Genomic DNA, 19,806 nt, shown 5'->3' with positions numbered 1-19,806 from the left:
GCTTTAACATCTGAGTGCAGTATAGCTTTTATTTTTCTTTCTTTTTGTGTGTAAGTGGCAATAACTTAAAGATATTCTGTAACATTCATGCTTCTATGATCGCAGTTATGTGTTTTCAAAACAGGTCTTGAGAAGGACAGCAAGACAACAAACATGGAGGGTGTGATCCAAAAAAGGATGTGCTGTTGAAAAAAATGGAGAAATATCTATGGCATCCTGGATTGGTCAGTCACATTGTTAGATCCTAATGCTGCATTGCTAGTTCTTGTGTGATGATCCAGAAACTTCACAAATGGAATAGAGCGAAGAGAACTAAAAGCAAACAAACAAGCAAAAAAACCTTCTACCCATCCAGTGTTTTCTGCCTTCTCCTCCCTGAGCAGCACAGGGGAATGGGAACTGTGGTCAGTCCATAACATCTTGTCTTTGCTGCTCCTTCATAGTCACTCTCTGCCCCTCCTCCATGTGGGTCCCTCCCATGGGCTGCTGTCTTTTCCTAGCTGATCTCATGTGGGCTTTCCACAGGCTGCAGCTCTCCAAACACTGTTCCAACATGGGTCCATCCCACTGAACCTACCCTTCTGCCCGACCATGGGCTCCTCTCCACAGGCTGCAGCACCATCTTGGGACCTGCTCCTGTGTGGGGGCTCTACATGGACTGTAGCTCCTTCAGCCACATGCACTGCTGCCCCATGGACTCCTCCTTGGCTGCAGATGGAGCTGTGCTCTGCATGGTACCCATGGGCTGTGGGGTTACAGTCTGCTTCACTGTGGGCCTCTCCTGGGCTGCAGGGAACTTCCACTCTGCCTCTGGAGCACTTCCTGCCCTTCTTCTGCACTGACCTTAGTGGCTGCAGGGCTGTTTCACATTTCTCACTTCAGTCTCCCAGCTGCTGTTCCCTTCCTTAAATCTGCTCTCCCAGAGCGCACCCAGCGTAGCTCATGGCAGTTTTTTGAGCAGCTGAAGATGGCTGTGATCTCACATGAGGCAGTGCTGGGCCCTGCTCATGGAGAGCACCCCTGCAGCCCACCATGCTGCCACTAAAACCTTGCTTCATCAACTCACTATGCTTTATCACCTCCTGTTCCTGCATCTGAGTGTGCTTGCCATGCTTTGTATGCAGCCCAAGTATAGGCTTTGTTCTTGTTAATCTAAAACTCAAAGGTACTTTCCACTTATAATCCATGCAATCCAACATTGTCTATTAACATGTTTTATTTTCATTGTAATTCATAGCATTCTGCCCCAGGTATTCCATTATGTTTGTGTGAGAGCATGAGCTGAAGCTTTCTAGGAAGGCAAAAAAGCTATTTACTTAGGGTTTGTGTTCTTATGTGCATTTTTCATTTTTTTGTGAAATACTTTTATTATTTATTTTTAAAGCACTCTTTAGAAGATTAGAATCTGTTGTCATTCTTAAAAAAAAAAAGAGCTGAACAATGTTTGCTTTTTGAATTGGTCAGAGAATCCTTCTGGTTTTTTTTTTTTTTTTTTTTACTTGCTTGGAGACTGTGAGATCCTCTGTTCAGCATCCTGTTCAGCCTGTAGGGACAAGACTTGCATCTTGCAGGAGTGTCAGCAGACTGTGGCATAGCTATTCAGGCAGCTACCTTGAAAATGTAATCTTGGATTCTGGTCACTTCTCTGTGATAGGCTTTGTTTGATCCTGAAGTGTTTGGATAAAATAAGTGAATTCCGAAGGTATGTCAGATTACAAAGGTTCACTTACAGTTTATGTACCTGGAGTATTTTCAAGTCATACTAATGTTAGTACTACAGAGATTGTCAAGATCCAATTTTAGCTTTGGGTAGCTAAGTTTTTTCTTAACTCTTTGTTTTTGATTCTGTAATCTTTTATTGGTCCATAGTGTTCCTAGAACAATCGTGTGTAAGCCCAGAAGTCTTAAAATCATTTGAAATCTGGTAATAAAAACTTAAATAAATATTCAGTTCAGTAATTTAATAAAAAAGATTAATTCACTGTCTTCTAATAAGCCATCCTCCAAGAAAAAACAAAAACAAATCCAACCCCATTAGATAAAAATCACCCATTAGATTGTGCTAAAACTTCAGGAATTAATTTATTATAACCATACTGATTAAATGAAGTGGCTGTATAAGTGGACAGAAACATTATTTTTAATTTTCAATGTGTAGCCAGTATGATTTCTATGATCTCTCTCAATGATTCTAGTATCTTGGTTTAATGAGTAATTTTGAAACTTATATATTAAAGACACAACTAATTACTGCTGTGTAATTGATCCGATTTCAACTTCCATTTGAAGTCTGAATGAGTTTTAGCCTCAAAATGGCCCAAGAGGTCTGAAGTGGAATTCTGAAATTTGAGCATTCTGTGCTAACCATAATTTCTTTTTCTTGAACTGCAAGTTCACAGAATCCTGGACTGGTTGATTTTGCATGGGAACTCTTTAATAGACAGGACAGTTATCCACATGGTACTTGCCCTGACCTGGAAGTCCGGGACGGGGTGCATAATGCACCCCCTGTGATTCAAGCAGAGACGGTCAGAGATCTTCTCCTCCATCTGAACTGCCACAAGTCCATGGGGCCAGATGGGATCCACCCAAGGGTGCTGAGGGAGCTAGCAGAGGTGATTGCCGAGCCACTTTCTGCCATCTATCAGCATTCCTGGTTATCTGGAGAGGTCCCACAAGATTGGAGGCTTGCCGATGTGACTCCCATCTTCAAGAAAGGCCGTAAGGAAGACCCGGGGAACTACAGGCCTGTCAGCCTGACCTCGGTATCAGGGAAAGTTATGGAACAGATGATATTGAGGGAGATCACACGACACGTGCATGGCAATAAAGGGATCAGACCCAGCCAGCACGGGTTCACCAGGGGCAGGTCGTGCTTGTCCAACCTCATCTCCTTCTATGACTGGGTGACCAGACAGGTAGATGAGGGAAAGGCTGTTGATGTAGTCTACCTGGACTTCAGCAAGGCCTTTGACACGGTCTCCCACAGTATTCTCCTAAGGAAACTGGCAGCCCGTGGTGTGGACAGGTTCACTCTTCTCTGGGTGGAGAACTGGCTGGAGGGCCGTGCCCAGAGGGTAGTGGTTAATGGAGTTAAGTCCAGCTGGTGTCCTGTAACGAGTGGTGTCCCCCAAGGGTCAGTTTTGGGGCCCATCTTGTTTAATATCTTTATTGATGACCTAGACGAGGGAATTGAGTGTATGCTCAGTAAGTTTGCAGATGACACAAAGCTGGGAGGATGTGTCAAACTGCCTGAGGGTAGGGAGGCGCTTCAGAGGGATTTGGATAGGCTGAACAGCTGGGCTGAGCTAAATGGGATGAGGTTCAATAAGACCAAGTGCCGGGTCCTGCACTTTGGCCACAATAACCCCATGCAATGCTATAGGCTTGGGGCAGAATGGCTTGAAGAATGTAAAGAGGAAAAGGACCTGGGGGTGTTGGTTGATGCTCGGCTCAACATGAGCCGGCAGTGTGCCCAGGTGGCCAAGAAGGCCAACAGCATCCTGGCCTGTATTAGAAATAGTGTAGCCAGCAGGAGCAGGGAGGTGATCATCCCCCTGTACTCAGCTCTGGTACGGCCGCACCTCGAGTACTGTGTTCAGTTTTGGGCCCCTCACTACAAGAAGGACATTGAGGCCCTGGAGCGTGTTCAGAGAAGGGCAACAAAACTGGTGAGGGGTCTGGAGCACAAGTCTTATGAGGAGCGGCTGAGGGAGCTGGGATTGTTCAGTCTGGAGAAGAGGAGGCTCAGAGGAGACCTTATTGCACTCTACCACTTCCTGAAGGGGGGTTGTGGTGAGGAGGGGGTAGGTCTCTTCTCCCTGATAAGTAATGACAGGACGAGAGGGAATGGCCACAAGTTGCGCCGGGGAAGATTTAGATTAGACCTGAGGAAGCATTTCTTTTCTGAAAGAGTGGTCAGGCACTGGAATGGCCTGCCTAGGGAGGTGGTTGAGGCACCATCCCTAGCGCTGTTCAAGAAGCGTTTAGATGAGGTGCTAAAGGACTTAATTTAGTAGTTGGGTAGAGATAGTGATAGGAGGATGGTTGGACTAGATGATCTTATAGGTCCTTTCCAACCTTATGAACTTATGAACTTATGAACTTATGAACTTATGAACTTATGAACTTATGAACTTATGAACTTATGAACTTATGAACTTATGAACTTATGAACTTATGAACTTATGAACTTATGAACTTATGAACTTATGAACTTATGAACTTATGAACTTATGAACTTATGAACTTATGAACTTATGAACTTATGAACTTATGAACTCTGGGTCCGTCTGGCCCAACTCCTCCTGGGGCACCCAGAGCAGGATTCCCAAGCTCACGTCCAGGCTTCTTTTAGAGACCTCCAAGAAAGAGCCTCTCTGAGCATCATGTGACAGTACTTGCTGGCCCGTACAGTAAAGAAATGCTTCCTAATGATTAGGTGGAATCTCTTCTGTTACAGGTTGGGCCCATTGCCTCTTGTCCTGGCAGTAAGCACCACTGAAAAGAATCATGGAATAGTTTGGGTTGGGAAGGACGTATGAATATCATCTAGTTCTACCCCCTCACCATATGCAGGAACACATCCTACTAGATCATCAGATTGCTCAAAGCACTATCCAACCTGGTTTTGTACATTTCCAGGGATGAGTTGCCCCAACTTAGCTGAGATACTTGTTCCAATGCCTTACCACCCTTGTAGTAAGGAATTTCTTCCTTATATCTAATCTTATTCTATGCTTTTTTCAGTTTAAAGCCATTACTCCATGTACTATTGCTTCATGCTCTTGTAAAATCCCTTCTCCTTTGGGCAAAGAGCCTGGCTTTGTTTTCTTGATATGATCCCTTTAGATGTTTATGAGGCCCCCTGAGTCTCCTTCTCTACAGGTAGAACAGTCCTAGCTCTTTCAGCTTTTCCTCATAGGAGAGCTGCTCCCATCCCTCAGTCATCTCTGTGTCCTTTTTCTGGACTCTCTAGTGTGTCAGTGTCTCTCTTGTACTGGGGTGGCCAGAACTGTGCACATCACTCCAGGTGTGGCCTCACCAATGCTCAGTAGAGGGAGAGGATCACCTCCCTCAACCTGCTGGTGATACCTTGCCTAATGCAGCCAAGAATACATTCAGTCTTCATAGCAGCAAGGACATAACCCTTTACTGTGGTGTCTACTACAACTTCCAGGTCTTTTTATGCAGTACAGCTTTTCATCTGGGTGACCAGTTGTTCCTCCCCAGGTGCTGGGTTTGTTTCTTTTGTTTTCTTTTTGATGTTCTTAAAATCCTTGTCAATCCAGCCTGTAAAGATCCCTCCAGATGGAAGCACAGTTGTCTGGTAAATTAGCCACTCCCCTTAGTTTTATATCATCCACAAATTTATTGAGGGTGCAGTCTACCCCATTGTCCAGACTATTCAGACATTAAATGGGACTGAATCATTACTGACCTCCAACTAGACTTTCCACCACTGACTATGACTCTCTAGTCCTGACTGTTCAGCCAGTTTTTGATCCACCTCACTGTCTGCTCATGCAGCTGATATTTCAGCAGCTTCTCTCTGAGGATCTTATGGAGGACAATGTCAAAGACCTTTCTGAAGTCCAGGAAGACAATACACTACTTATCTCTGCTCATCTATCAAGCTGTCCATTTCACTTATAGAAGCTTAGCAGATTGGTATTTTCTATTGCCTGAATTCATGCTTACTACTCCTGACAATTCTCTTCTCTTTCTTGTACCAGAAAATGATTTTTAGGATTAAGTTATACAAGCACCTTGTTAGGGATTGAAGTAAAGCTGACCAGCCTATACTTCCCTGGGTCTTCCTTCTTGAAGATAGGACTGACATTTGCCTTCCTCCCTCCAGCCTTTGTGCTCTTCTCCCATTTGCTATGATTCAGTAGATGTTATCAAGAGTGCCCTGTCAGTCGCATCACCCAGCTCCCACAGCACTCATAGGTGCATCCCTTCAGGGCCCATAATCCTGTGTGTTTTTCTTTCCTTCACTGCTGGATGGGTGACTGCAAAACAATTTCCAGTGGGATATTCCTCTAGTGGTACATGCCATTAACATACAGTAACTTCTGCAGGAAATCTGTGTTCTGAAGAGTGAAAGAGTTCTGCTCAGTGCTGGTATTCTGTCTTGAGTGCTGGGGATTTGCATACAATTTCCTCTGTGGATAACAGTACTGGAATGAAAAAAAAAGTGACAATGTGACACTTATGATGTTTACGTGTCATCTGTTAGCATAGAAAATCCATTTTTAAGGAAAACTTTTGGTAACATTTTGGAATTTTTTATCATTTTTATTTTAAAAGCTACTAACTGTATGCAAATGTGTATTTCATGTGACTTGTTCACCAGTTTTGTTATACTGTTAGCAAAATTTTAACAAGCTTTTAAAATGATGAAATATGAAGTAGGGAAAGTTTAGCTTGTTCATTTTGAAGGTCTATCTTTAATATATATGAAGAGCCTATTATTATGTGTAAATGATGTTAACTTGAACACTGGCTTACATGGAAAATTCATGGACTATGCACATTTGTTGCTCTGAGGTTTATTGCAGCCTGTTACATCAAATATATGTCAAAGTAATTTTACAGCAAATAAATATCTTTAACAAACAGAAGGAATTATGTTTGTAAGTTTTAGGTGGAATTTGGATTGCATATTAAGAAAACATTAATGAATATATCAGTTACTGTTTATTTCAATTGTCCAGTCATTACAGTGATTGTGAAGGTATTTATTTGAATAAATGCAAAACACTGGAAAATAGTCTTTTCTTTTTTGCACATATTCCCATAGTATTAGTAATAATAATGAAGATCATGTTCATTATTTCTAGTTATGCATGTTTGGCATGTTTTGAGTGTATCTTTGTGTGCTAACACAGAAAAATCAATTCTTATAAAGAATTTGTTAATGCGTTTAAGCCCTTAATTTGTTATCTATTTCAGGTTGCTTTTAAATATACTGGAACAGGTTGCTTTGAGATGTGGTAGTAGTTTCGTCCCTGGAAATTTACAAGGTCAGGTTGGATGGGGCTCTGAGCAACCTGGTCTAAGTATAGGTGTCCCTGTTACATTGCAGGGGAGTTGGACTAGATGGCCTTTAAATACTCTTTCCAACTCTAAGGGTTCTGCTACTTCGCTGACCACTTTCTGAGTTAGCCTGACACTTTCTTAGTAAAATTCTTGTTTAAAAAATAGTCTTTGCTTTGGCTATGAGTTTATTTTGGGTATCACTGTGCTTTGCAGAAGTTAGAGTTTTCTCTTTCAATCGCTTGTGTTCTTTGCAGCATGACATAAACTAGGAGTTCAACAGACCAGTCAAAAGTAGTGACTCAGTCACAAGTGCATTCACTTTGTGTTGCCACTGTGTATTTTATGATTATTTACAAAACCATATTTTTGTTCACTTTGTATTAGTAGACAGGCACACAAAGTGGGGAGCCTGCAGCACAGCAACAGGATATCAATCTTGTTGCTTTTAGGAGACCCATAATAAGAGATTGGACAGGGCCTTCTTTGAGGCTGTCCTGTGTTTGGGGAACAAAACCCAGCACCAACTTGCAGGTATTAGTGCTTTAAAGAAAATAGGGGTATTGGAGATGTTGCTTATGGCCACCAGTAGGCCTGCTCTTTACTAGTTGTAACACAGCTTTGGGCATTGGGTGGGACAGGAATGTGCTTTGTCCAGAAGTTTGGGTGTGGCTTTCACCAACTTTATGCCATTGCCTGACTCAAGACTTTGGTGCTTCTTTTGCTAGAAGAACTAAGAGTAGCAGTGTTGAAACCTAGGATTTTAGTTAATGTGCAATTGGGAATCTTAAGTTATAGACCAAGTTTGTCAATATCATATTTGTGGTATTGTGAGTAGATGTTATAATGAGATTCTCAGTGGAAAAAGTACTAAATCATGTCCTGCATACTGATTTTCTTTAAGCACTAGTTAATCAATCAGTTTAATTCCCCTGAATATTGAAAATAAGAACCAGAAAATTGCATTAGAAGTGATAAATGGGATGCATGCATTTCTGATGAATTTTTCTTTTGATAATTTATCAGCAGCGTATCCAATGTGTGATCCAATTTTAAAACTTACATTTGCATTTTTTAAAACTTTACTAGGTTAAGTAATACAGTTTAAAATGAAAACAAAATAACAAAAACTGAAAAGCAGTTGATGTGTATGTATGGTAGCTGTGTTACTTTTATCAATCTTTGAAATGTTTGTATAGATACATTCTAAAACAGATCTATTTTGGGGGTTTTAGGCTTCTGGAAGGTAGGAAGTGCTTGAAATTCTTCATTCCTAGAGCACTGAGCTAATTCACCAAGGCATTTTATGCGTGCACCTGACTTTATAGTTATTTGCTTCTCATGCATCAAAACTATCTAAGCTTGAATCCTTTTCCAATTCAGTCCCTTAATGTACCATTCTTTCTTTATTATTATTATTATTATTTTTTTCAACTACAGCCTTCTCCTTCTAATCTCCAGTTATAAACTCTTAATAACCATTACCATGCGAGACGGAATTGATTTCCTTCACAGCAAACCAAATGGTGCTGTGTTTTAGACTTCTGACTGAAGCAGTGGTTGTAGCACACCAATGGTGTAGCTGTTGCTGACTGGTGCTGGCACAGCATTAGGACTGTCTCTGCTCCCTGCCTTGCCCCTCAGGTATGAGCTGGATTAAGCAAGAAGCTGGGAAAGGGCGCTGTCAGAACAGCGGACCTGAGCTTACCAAGGAGATATTCCACAATGTATAATGTCATGCTCAGCAGTAAAAAGTAAGGGATGCTTTTTTTCCAAGGTAGTCATTGCTCAAACAATGCCTGGGCATCAGTCTGCTTGTGAAAGGTGATGAGTGATTGCCTTTATATATCACTTGTGTTTTTTGTTTGTTTTCGCTTTCTGAATCATCTTTATCTTGACCCACAAGTTTTTCTTGCTTTTCCTCTTCCAGTTCTCTCCCCCATTCTGTGGGTGGGGGAGAAGGTTTAGCTTGAAATATGGTGTAATTTTTTAAACAGTTACAGAATTGTTGAACACTGAAGAAGTAAGCTCACCGTAGACCTTGAAATTGGAGTAAGATTACTTCAGTTGATTAGAGAAAGTCAACTATAACATATTGAGTGTCATGAAAGTCGGGAATGTGCTGTCAGGTTTGCCTCAGTGCTTTAATTTAAGAAAATCCATCCAGGTTGTGGTACTGTTTTCCTAGCCCTTATCTGTGTGTATTCCTTTCCAGTACACATCCTTCAACCTTTCAGACAGCCAGGTTATTTTTATTTTCCCCTTGGTTGAAGAGTGAAGAGTTTTGTCTGATTGATAGAGTGGGTGGAAGCTGATGAATATTTCTGAATTACGCTTGATATAAACCTTACAGTATGTCTAGTGCAATATGAACTACCTTTGTTTGATAAATTCTCCCTGAGTTCAGATAATGGTATGGTAAGAATGATTCTGGAAGTGTGATATTGTTATGCAGAGATAGAGGGCTGCGAAAAGAAATATAAGGTATTATTGAAAGTTGTTGTGATTTGAAAACTGGGGGAGGAAAAGTGACACTGTTGACATTTGGCATGTGAGAGATAACAGACCTTTACCTTTCATTCTGCTTCTGTGAAGTAGTTAATATTTTGGAGTAACCTAGGGCTGATGATCTCTCTGTAAACAGCATTCTTGTCTAAAATGATTGAAGGGAAGAAAGGAAAACTTTCAGAAATAAAGCCAAAGGGTAAAGGTGTTCAAAGGTATTTTGTGAGGTTGAAAGTGATATAATTTATTAGAGACAAATATATTTGAAATATCAAGAATAAGATAAGCAGAAAGAAACTCTTAAGAGAAAAATTACAGCAAGACATTCAGATAGATACTGCGCATGTTTGTTTGCAGTGGTTTTGGTAAACTATCAAGAGGTTACTCTGGAACTTCAAAATTGTCCGCCAAATCTCATATGTGCAAAAAGTTTTTGTTTCTGAATTGGTAAGATCAGTGATGTGTATTTTATTATGTATATTATTTATTTATGTGCACGAGTTGGATTTGTTTCAGGTAGCACTAGTTCATCCGACTCAGGGAACTGACCATGTGATTTGCAGCGTGTTTCTAGTAGGTGGAATATGTTGCTGCCACTTTGCTCTCCAGAGACTAGTGTGACTAGTAACATAGCCCCAAAAACTGATCTTTTAGAATTGAATTGGTAAAGGTAATTAATACTTGAATGTTAAAGGAAGATCTTTAGTTACTCTGTGATGTTTGTTTTCTGAATCCCTCTTCTTTTTCTCACTATATGAGCTAAAACATTACCAATTTTGTCTATCAGGACTTGATTTGAGATATGGAAAAAGCAGCTTGAGGCATACATAGCTAATCCTAAAGGCTGTCTAAGGCTGTCCAAGCCTTTCTTAAGTCTGAAAATGTTACCTACTCCACTAGTCTGACACTGTGGATTTCCTTCCCAGTACCACCTTCAGTGGAAATTTGTTTGCACCATTTGAGGGCCATGATATCAGCTTAACACTTTCTATTCAGTTGTATTTTGTCAGGTGCCATAGTGTATGATACAGTTCTGTGACATTAAACATAGTTAGGGCTGAAGTGGCCAGAATGAGTCGTGTTTGGATAATGAAAGAGTTGGTTGAAGATTTTTTTAATCAATTCCAGGTGAATATCCTGGGACAACTTTCCTTGGGTTATTACTGCATAAATCAGAAAGAGATTTTAGGGAATAAATGCATCAATCACTAAATGCTTCTATTTAGAAATTAGTGAAAACTTAATTTTGAGTTTACGTTCACTTACAGCTGAATGAAGTAACTTCCAAACCTATATGTCTGCCTGTCTTCTAGGTGTCTAAGCTCTGTTGTGGGCAATGCAGAGAATACAGTCAGTGGAGCTTGAAGAGCGATTCTTCTTATCATAAGTGGACATACACTATCTGGTTAGCTGAGCAACTCCCTGGACTCCCTTGGCTTCTTCACTGACTGACAACAGTGTGAATAAGACTGTATTTAATGAATAGCGTAGTTATTTAATTTTGAACCGAATACTATCCAAACCTTGTATTTTAAGCTAAGCCACCTTGTCTATTTATTTGGTCAGAAGAGAGAGAACAGACATCTTTTAAGAGTAATCTACTCTGCCAACTTTAAACATTTGATTTAAAACATGAAGTGAAAATGTAGCACTGCCAGAATCTGTGCACACTCTACCATAATCAGTAGATGTCTATATAGTTAAAACCTGTGATTATTATCTACTTACTTTTATCAATTACAAGGTAAGATAGAATCTCTCTTAATTAACTTAATAACCTGGTAGGTACGTTTAGACACAGCTAATTAGAGCCTTCCTGTAACTGGGGCTATGATTAATAGACTATGAAGACTGTTTAATTTGTATTAAGTGCATGGACAGTCACAGGGAAATTGAATTTAGAATTTTTCTCTGTTGTTCACCCCTTCCTCCACAAGATCTTTCACACTGTTATTAATATGTGCATGAATTGCTGTTTTGGAAATATCAATAATTTTTTTTAAACAGTCTAGCAATGTAGTTTACTAAAATCAGTGAATCTTAAAGTAGGAGTTACACTGAACCTTTCTGCCCTTCTTTTATTTATTTATTTTTCCTTCTCAGCACATTCTGGATGGGACAGAACCTAATTTGGGGCAATTCAGTGAGAAAGCAGCAGAAATGAATGTATTTACCCAAGTGTGAGGTCTGTAATAATCTTGCAAGTTCCCTTCTGCAACTTTTCTGTGCATCTCTCATGTGCACAGAGGAAATTAATACCTACGGATCTTCAAGCATGCTTCTTCACCTGCTACACAGCTGGAGGGGGAAGTCAGAGGGAGTTCCAGTGATAGAGAGGGCAAAAGGACGTAGGGAAGAACACAGAGTAAGAAGTTGTAGCAGTGAGAATAAGATGGGAGGAAAGAGATACTGTGTGATGAGTTCATCTGGTATCCTGGTGACCCAGTCTGTCAGGACATTGTATTCACTATCATAAGATACAATGTACATGGAAAAACATACTGTAACATATTGATACACAAGACTTTTTATTTTTATTGATTTTTAATAGGTGAAACTGTGAAAAATTTAAAAAAATGTAGAAATTTGGGCTAAAAAGACAAAACATGTAATTAATATTTTCAGAGGCATGTAAACATCTTGCAGTGCTTTTTTCATTTATAGTCAAAACTTTTCTCTTTATTTTTTTTTTTCACAACAAATGAATCTCAGCTTTAGTTATCTTGTGTCATTTTCATTCTACTGCTAGTGCAGAGGCGGCTTCATTGAGAATAGTTGGTCTGTTTTCTTTATTTTTTTCTTTTTTTGGTGAAAACTTATCTACTTAGCACATTGTGAGTCACATCAGACTGCTGCTATCCAGAAAGGAGTTTTATTTTTGTAACTAGTACACTTCAGTATTTTGTTTAATACCTTTGCTGTCTTTGACATTTTTTTTTAACTATTTCAAATTTGTAAGAGTAATTGAGAGTACTGTGGAGTACTTTTATTTTGCTCTCTATTAGGATGTCATCTAAGCAACAAATGAGAGCAGCAAGTGAGCTTTGGTTCTCTTTTAATATGGAATGGTGCTAAGATGAGAATGTCGCCTAAAATGTGAGCTGAGTGCTAAGTACAGTTATCGCCTGTGAAGTTTTTGCTTTCCCTCCCTGCTGTGTCTTAACCAAACAACCAAAGACAGGTGAATAACCTATTTCCTGTTAACTGCCTACTTGCTAGGGGTGACAGGTCTCATCTTTACAGTTGTCTTGGGCATCAAGAGCATGAGTTGGAGCCTGGGGAAATGGAGGTAGGTTCTTTGATACCACATAAAGAGGTGGTAATGTTTCGGAACTGTGTGCTAATTTCATTTTATGAGAGTTCCCCATAAAGAAGGAACTTTTATTTTTTCTTTCACATGTACAGTATTGGCACAATTTATTTGTGACTCCAACTAGATAAAAATAGCCTCTACCTAAAGATCTTTTAATCGTACTGAAGTTGCTGTCACAGAATGGCACTGATTAGCTGGTGATGCTCTGGGACCTCTAGATCACTAAGGTCCCTTCTTCGATATAACAGTGAATAAAAATGTGTTCCTGAGTAGTAGCTGATGTCACATCACCTTTATGTGCAACTATATTCTAAAGTTTCATTGCTGTATCTCAGTTTAAATTTGTTATATCTGTTTCTTTTAATTAAAGACCTTTTTTTCTTATAAAAAGTAAGTTAGTGATAGCAACAACAAGTGGCATTGGGACATAGACATCTTCTTATTATCTTTTCTCAAGCTATATTTAATTTTTTTTTAGTGTATTATCAACACCCACAGTTCTCTAGAGAAAATTAATAGCATCAATAGTCTTTCAGTTCTTATCATCTAGTTTTTATTAATCTACAACAAAAAAATTAATTTTTCAGACTGTTATTCAAATAAATGATTTCAATTGCCACTTAGAGATTACAGATTTGTGCTTTTTCTTCCTTAATAGAATCCTCTGCAGTGAAATTCCTACCGCTATTGTAGTTGGTTACAAGCACAAAATTGCATCTCTCCACTTGTCACTAATTTTGCATTTTGGCAGGGAAAAAAGAAGGTTTGCTGCTCAAATGTTGCTAAGCAACAAAAAGATGAATTATTCCAACTTCTGGATTTTTCTCATATGATGTGTATCAGAGGGATTTTCCTACATTGGTGAAAGATAGTCTAGGTGATGTTATACTTCTCTGTTGCCTGTGCTTGTTTGATGAAAATCACACTATTTTGTTTTCTGATGCTTAATTTCTCTTTCTGAAATTAAAAGCTTGTTTGTCTTTCATTTTTCACTTACACCTTATTTTTATATCACTAATTGAATAAACAGAACAGAAAGCACTGGACTGTAATTTATTGTCTTACGGCTATTGTATACTGTTACTTACATTTACAAATGCATTGAATAGAATAGTCCAGTCAGAACTGACTTACAAAGATCATTGAGTCTAAATACCTGACCACTTCAGGGCTAATAAAAACTTAAAATATATTTTTAAGGTATTATCCAAACACCTCTTGGACACTAATAGGCATTTTTGTTGTACTGACTCTTAACTATCTCCTTCTGACACAGATAGCTGACTGTAAGTACTGGTATTTGAAAAAAAAAATCATAAAATGATGTGTGAAAAAGATAGAGACTGAAGTGTATGGAAGTTCTGATAAGATTTATGCTTGGGGGTGGATTTGAGAATCAGGATGATTGTGAGTTGGAAGGAATCCTTGAAGATCATCTAGTTTGTGAATAGGGTGATCTTTCATGAGATTGGGTTGGTGTAAACCCCATCCAACTCAACTTTGAACTCCTCAAATGTTGGAGCATCCACAGCTTCTTTGGACAAGCTGTTGCAGCTGGATAATGCTCTTAGTAACCTGTTTGTTTTGTTCTCAATAACCTGATTTTTTTTATTTTTATTTATATGGTTTTTTTTGTGTCCTGATTTTGTAGTACATTGATGTTATATATCAACCCACATTAATAATTGATTTCCACTCAAGATATGAGCCCAGCGCAGAGCCACATCTTCCTTGTAAATTCCATATTGGTGTAGGAAGTCAGGAAAGAACCTAAACAGTAAGAAGCACACTGCTTCTCTTTGTGCAACCGTTTGAGGCTGCTGTGAATAACAACAATAAGAAATTGGGAGATTGGTTTTGTATCCGTTCCAGAAACATTGTAATAACATAATTGCTTGTGTCTATGCAGCAGAGTTTTGGAGGACTTCAAAAAATAGCTTTCCCTGTTTGATCGGATCTTGAAGTTCACATATGTGAATGCATTGTCACTGTTTCATGTCTGGTAGACCAGCTCTTCTGATGTACTGACATGTGCTGAATGCCATGCAAAAGAAATATGGCTACATGGTCAAAGGACAGCTACTCACTGCTCTGAAATAGTGCTAGATCTGAAAGGTTGAGAGAACAGCATTCTGGTTGTTCTAGGCAAATTCCAGTAGGTAGCAAGAGTCAGGTTAATTCATGTAATTTTTTTTTTTAAATTATATCAGATGAGTGATAAAAGACTGAGATGATTTCATACATTAACACTAGGCGAAGGCAGTATTAGTTTGACGATGTTTAATATAAAGCCTGTTTTCAGCTTTTAATGGTTCTTTATTTTGGTAAGTATAAGATTAGGTTACAATATTCTTCTAATTTTTTTTTTTTTTTTTTTAACTTTTCTGAAGGAGTTGATGACCAAGCTGATAACAGAGACACCTGACCAGCCAATCCCATTTTTAATTGATCATCTTCAGTCTAAGCAAGGGAACTGCAGTCAGCTTCAGAGAACGCTGTCTGGCTCTGCCGCCCTTTGGGCAGAGAGTGAAGCATCAGGTATGTTCTGTAAGACAAAAATGGCTAGTCTGTAATCTTCACACAGTTTTCCGGGGTTGTTTCTTGGATGCTCGTGTATTTACTGTGGTAGTACTACTATGTTGTTTTGAATGTACAATAAATCCTGCTTGTCCTCTAAAAACTATATTTGATGTGCCTAGGTGGAGCTAATAGAATCATAGAATGAATCATAGAATGACATCATTCTAACACTTAATGTGCTATTACAACTTTGTGAAGTCCACTGCAGATAACTTCTGATTGTAGATTAAAAAAATAATAATAATATTTTCTATGATTCCAAAATAGAAATTTTAACTTTGATATTCTGGTACAAGTGTTTCTGGGAATGTTGGTTTTGCATCTAAAAATTGACTGATTATCTGTTTCAGGCTATAAAAGATCTCCAATAGTTGTTTGTAGTCAACTGCTTGACAAATCAACTAATTATATCAATTTTGATTTTTTAGACATGGGCTGTTACATGTTACAATACAGAGATTAATGACTTCTTCATAAAAATTATAAATAAAACAGTGTTTTTAAATTAAAGAACATTAAGGAATATCTCAGTTTAAGTGTTTAGGAAATCTATATTTATCTATCTATCTATCTATTTATTTATTTATATGTATGAACTTTAAAAAAAAATCAGAAAAAGTCATGCTAAAAGACCTGTCTTTGATCTGCATTGATAAGGAGTTTCTGAATTAATTGTTCATGAAGTCTTTGAAAAATGACCATGTGAAGATTATAATTGCTGGTTTTTATTCTCCGAACAGAAAATAAAGGAACAAGGAGAGATTTCAGAAGTTATGATAAGCCTTGGCAGGTAAATGCAAAGAAGCCTAAAAAGTCAAAGAGTGACCTTGCCGTGTCCAATATATCTCCACCATCACCGGAGTCCAAGTCATGTAAGGTTCACTACATTATTAATGTGTGCACATTTCTAAAACCACAGCCCATGTTTCACTAGGTTTTCCTTTTCATTAGGTTTGAAAAGGAAATCAAACTGTGAGCAGCTGAAATTACTAGAGAGTTTGAGTCACTTTCATATGCATTACGAATTTATAATTATACACTATATTTTCATCTAGATTCAAAATTATATTTTATTCTAGCTTTTTGTAATTTTTTATTTATAATATCCAAACCCTTTAAATATCTTTGAGTGCAGTGAAGTGTCCCAGATGATAAATGTATTTCATAATAGAAAGCTTGCTGGTTTTCCTCTGTAAAGCAATATGGGGAAGTCTAGATGGAAAATATCCCAGTGGACACAGAACATAAAAATCAAAGGTAAAAATATTCAGAGAAGTGGGCAGTCACTCATAATCTACAGTCTTTGCAGGGTAACAACAGTTTATAGAAGCAATGGCCAAGAGTGTACTTCTGTTGTTTTTTTTTTAATTACACCTACAAATATATATGTGTGACTTTTTAAATATGTTACGCACATCATTGATTTTCTTGGATATTTGAACTACATTTTAAGTGCTATCACAGAGGCAAGTTTCAGCAATGTGCCTTCTCGTGATATCTTGCTTCTCTTATTTTCTGCCAACAAACAAATTAATACTGACCTTTTTTGATGGGTTTCTGCCAAAAGTAGTTGGCACTGTATGCTCCTTCAACCACTCAGATCGGTGGAAAGCAAGCATGTTCAACAGTGATTCATTACTCTATCCAGACTTTCCACCCATTTTGTGCCTTCAGCTTGTACTTTAAGACATTTTTGGATGTCTTTTTTTTTTTTTTTTTTTCCAAAAGACTCTTCAAAGATGTAGTAAGGGCTTTAACTGAGAAATAGTATGGGGGCCTGTTGAGAGCTGAGATTTAACCCTCAACATTTCCTTCCTTTCCCTACAAACACACATCTTAGCACAATATATCTCCACTTCCCCAAATAAATCCAACCCAAAATGAAATGGAATCCATCACCTGTGAGACATTCTGTTCCAGAACTTTTTTCTAAGGACTCTCTTTTTCAAGTGATCCAGAACTTTTAACTTGATTAAATCATACAGTCAAAGAATGACTTTGATTGGAACAGACCTTAAATATTGTCTAGTTTTAATACCCTGTCATGGGCAGGGTTCACAGCCTCTGGATCAGGTTGCCCAGGGCTTCATCCAACCTGTCTTCAACAGCTTCTCTGTGCAGCGTGTTCCAGTATCTTACTACTCTGAGTGCAAACATTTCCTCCTAAAATTTAATCTAAATCTCCAAATTTTGGTTTAAAACTGTTTTCCCTTGTCCTGTCACTATCTGCCATTTGAAAAGCTGGTCTCCCTGCTGTTTACAAATTCCCATTTAGTACTGGAAAGCTGCAGTGATATCTTCCTAGGGCCTTGGCTTCCCTAAACTGAACAAGCTGAGCTCTCTTGGCCTTCTTTCATACGAGGTGCTCCAGCCCTCAAGTTGTCTTGATGGCTCTCCTCTGGCCCTGCTCCAGCAACACCACATCTTTCTTGTGCTAGGGCCCCAAGCCTGGACTCAATATTCCAGATGGTGCCTCACAAGAGCTGAGCAGCTGAGGACATTCACCTCTTTTGCATCTTTTGATGCAGCCCAGATGCAGTTGTCCTTTCAGGCTGCAAACGTACTGAGGATGCACTTAGGGGCTGATAAAAACCATCATTTAGTGGGAATCTTTGGAAGCATCAGGAGAATAGGTTTAGTTAATTGGAAAATATCATTTCTTTCGGAAGAACTGACATTGAATTCAGAGTTCATGCTATTCTTGCACAGATCTCTCTTCCTTAAGATTTCAATTTTTTTTAACTAGAAAGGTTCTTCCAGTTCTTCCTTCTGGCTATTAACAATTTCTTTCATACCTGAAACAAATGCACAAATGGGAAACTGTAGTGCCATAGTGATCTGAGTACTTGCTTGTATAAATATACCTATGCATCTGTTGTTATCTGACAAGGGAAGAGGTCTGAAGCTAAACCTGTGTGTGTGTGTGTGTGTGTGCATATGTGCCTGTTTAATGAAATATTTGGATCATCACATCCAGTATTTGAAGAACAAGGAATTTTAAAGTTTCTAAGTAAGTTTTTGAAACAGACTTCTTGCTATCTGGTTAGCTACTGTTAGGCAAAGTAGGTTGATGTCTTTGCCACCTTCATGTTAAATCAGTTCACAGGTTGTTCTTTCACTTTGCTTCAGTTCCCTCTTCTCTTTCCAGGTTTCTGTATCCTATTTTTGGCGTTGTATACTTCTAATCACCAACTGGCTGCCTAGTACTACAGGCCTTCATGCACTTAGTGTTCTAGTATCCTTATGCTGTGTAAATGAGTTTTGCTGTGATATCACAGGAAGTACTTACTGTTATCTGAATGATCTTGCAAGATTTCAAAATCTGAGTGATTTTATGATCAATAATACCTGCATTTTTATTCTTTGGGATGTAAGAACGGCATACAATGTATTAATGTAATGTAGCTCCTAGTCTAGGAAGAACTTTTCTCCTGCAATGAGTGGTGGTGTGCATGAATAGGTGGCCTAGTGCTTTGTGATAGATACAACTTTCTCATGAACCTACTGCTGGAGGATATAATGTGCAACTGGTCTAATTTCATCTGCAAATTATGTTTGGAGAAGACATGTGTAGGTAAAAACAATACTTAAACAATACTGATCTTCTACTACAATGAAAACAATGGTCAGCTGATATATGACAGAATTCATAACAAATTTAGAAATGAATCTGTTGTTGCTGGGGAGGTTGTGTGTGTGAGGGAGGTGGGTGGAAGGCAACACCAGAAAAGTAGAAATACAGGAAAGCATGTCTTTGCAGTCTCATGAGATGGGAAAAGAGAAAGAGACAGGGAAAAGCTAAATATTTCTATAGAAAAGCTATGAGTAGATGCCTTAGATCTTCTACATCATAGTCAAATAATCTCAAAAGAAAGTATATAAATGTCTCAAATAGCACAAATGAGTTGAGGCATATAATGTGATAAAAGATTTAAAATTACTGATATGAATTTGTGGAATTAGTGAAGGAAGAAAATTGGAATGTAATGAATGAATTTTACTAAATGTGAAGTGAGATATGTATGGAAATGATATATGATGAACTTCATAGAGAAAAAGATGCATTTCAATAGATCCCAGAAAAGGGTCATATAGTGTTTATGTAGTTCTGCATGCTTCACATAAAGCCATCTGCTTTGGGAAGGGTGGTTTTGTTGATCATGTTGTTGGGACAGTACAAGTTCACATTTCTGAAGCATTTGTAAGTTAGCAAGATGTAACAAAGGAGTTAATTTTAGAATCCAATCATTACTTAAGTAAGTAGGTAAAAAAGAAGTCTTCTAGAAGTGATAGAAACTTTTAGGTCTGCATTTTTTTTCCTCAGTTTTTGGTTTAATAAAGTACATTACTGAAATGGAAGTGTTCCA

At 38.4% G+C, this 19,806-nt stretch overlaps 1 protein-coding gene across 2 annotated transcripts in view; it reads left to right on the top strand.

Moving 5' to 3' along the window:
- The window catches only part of CUNH8orf34 (chromosome unknown C8orf34 homolog), a 157,385-nt gene that overhangs the window by 18,398 nt on the left and 119,181 nt on the right, over positions 1 to 19,806 (top strand). For both annotated transcript variants that reach the window (XM_065753167.1, XM_065753166.1), the window contains exons 2-3: positions 15,250 to 15,397; positions 16,180 to 16,311. In XM_065753167.1, coding sequence (XP_065609239.1) covers positions 15,250 to 15,397; positions 16,180 to 16,311 — 280 coding nt within the window. The remainder of the gene's footprint in view (positions 1 to 15,249; positions 15,398 to 16,179; positions 16,312 to 19,806) is intronic.

This window comes from Cyrtonyx montezumae, unplaced genomic scaffold (genome assembly GCF_038088225.1).
Source record: "Cyrtonyx montezumae isolate F1298 unplaced genomic scaffold, pur_monq_1.0 scaffold_8, whole genome shotgun sequence".
Classification (NCBI taxonomy): Eukaryota; Metazoa; Chordata; class Aves; order Galliformes; family Odontophoridae; genus Cyrtonyx; species Cyrtonyx montezumae.
Note: the sequence above shows the minus strand (reverse complement) of the source record. Positions and strands in the feature narration are given on the sequence as shown.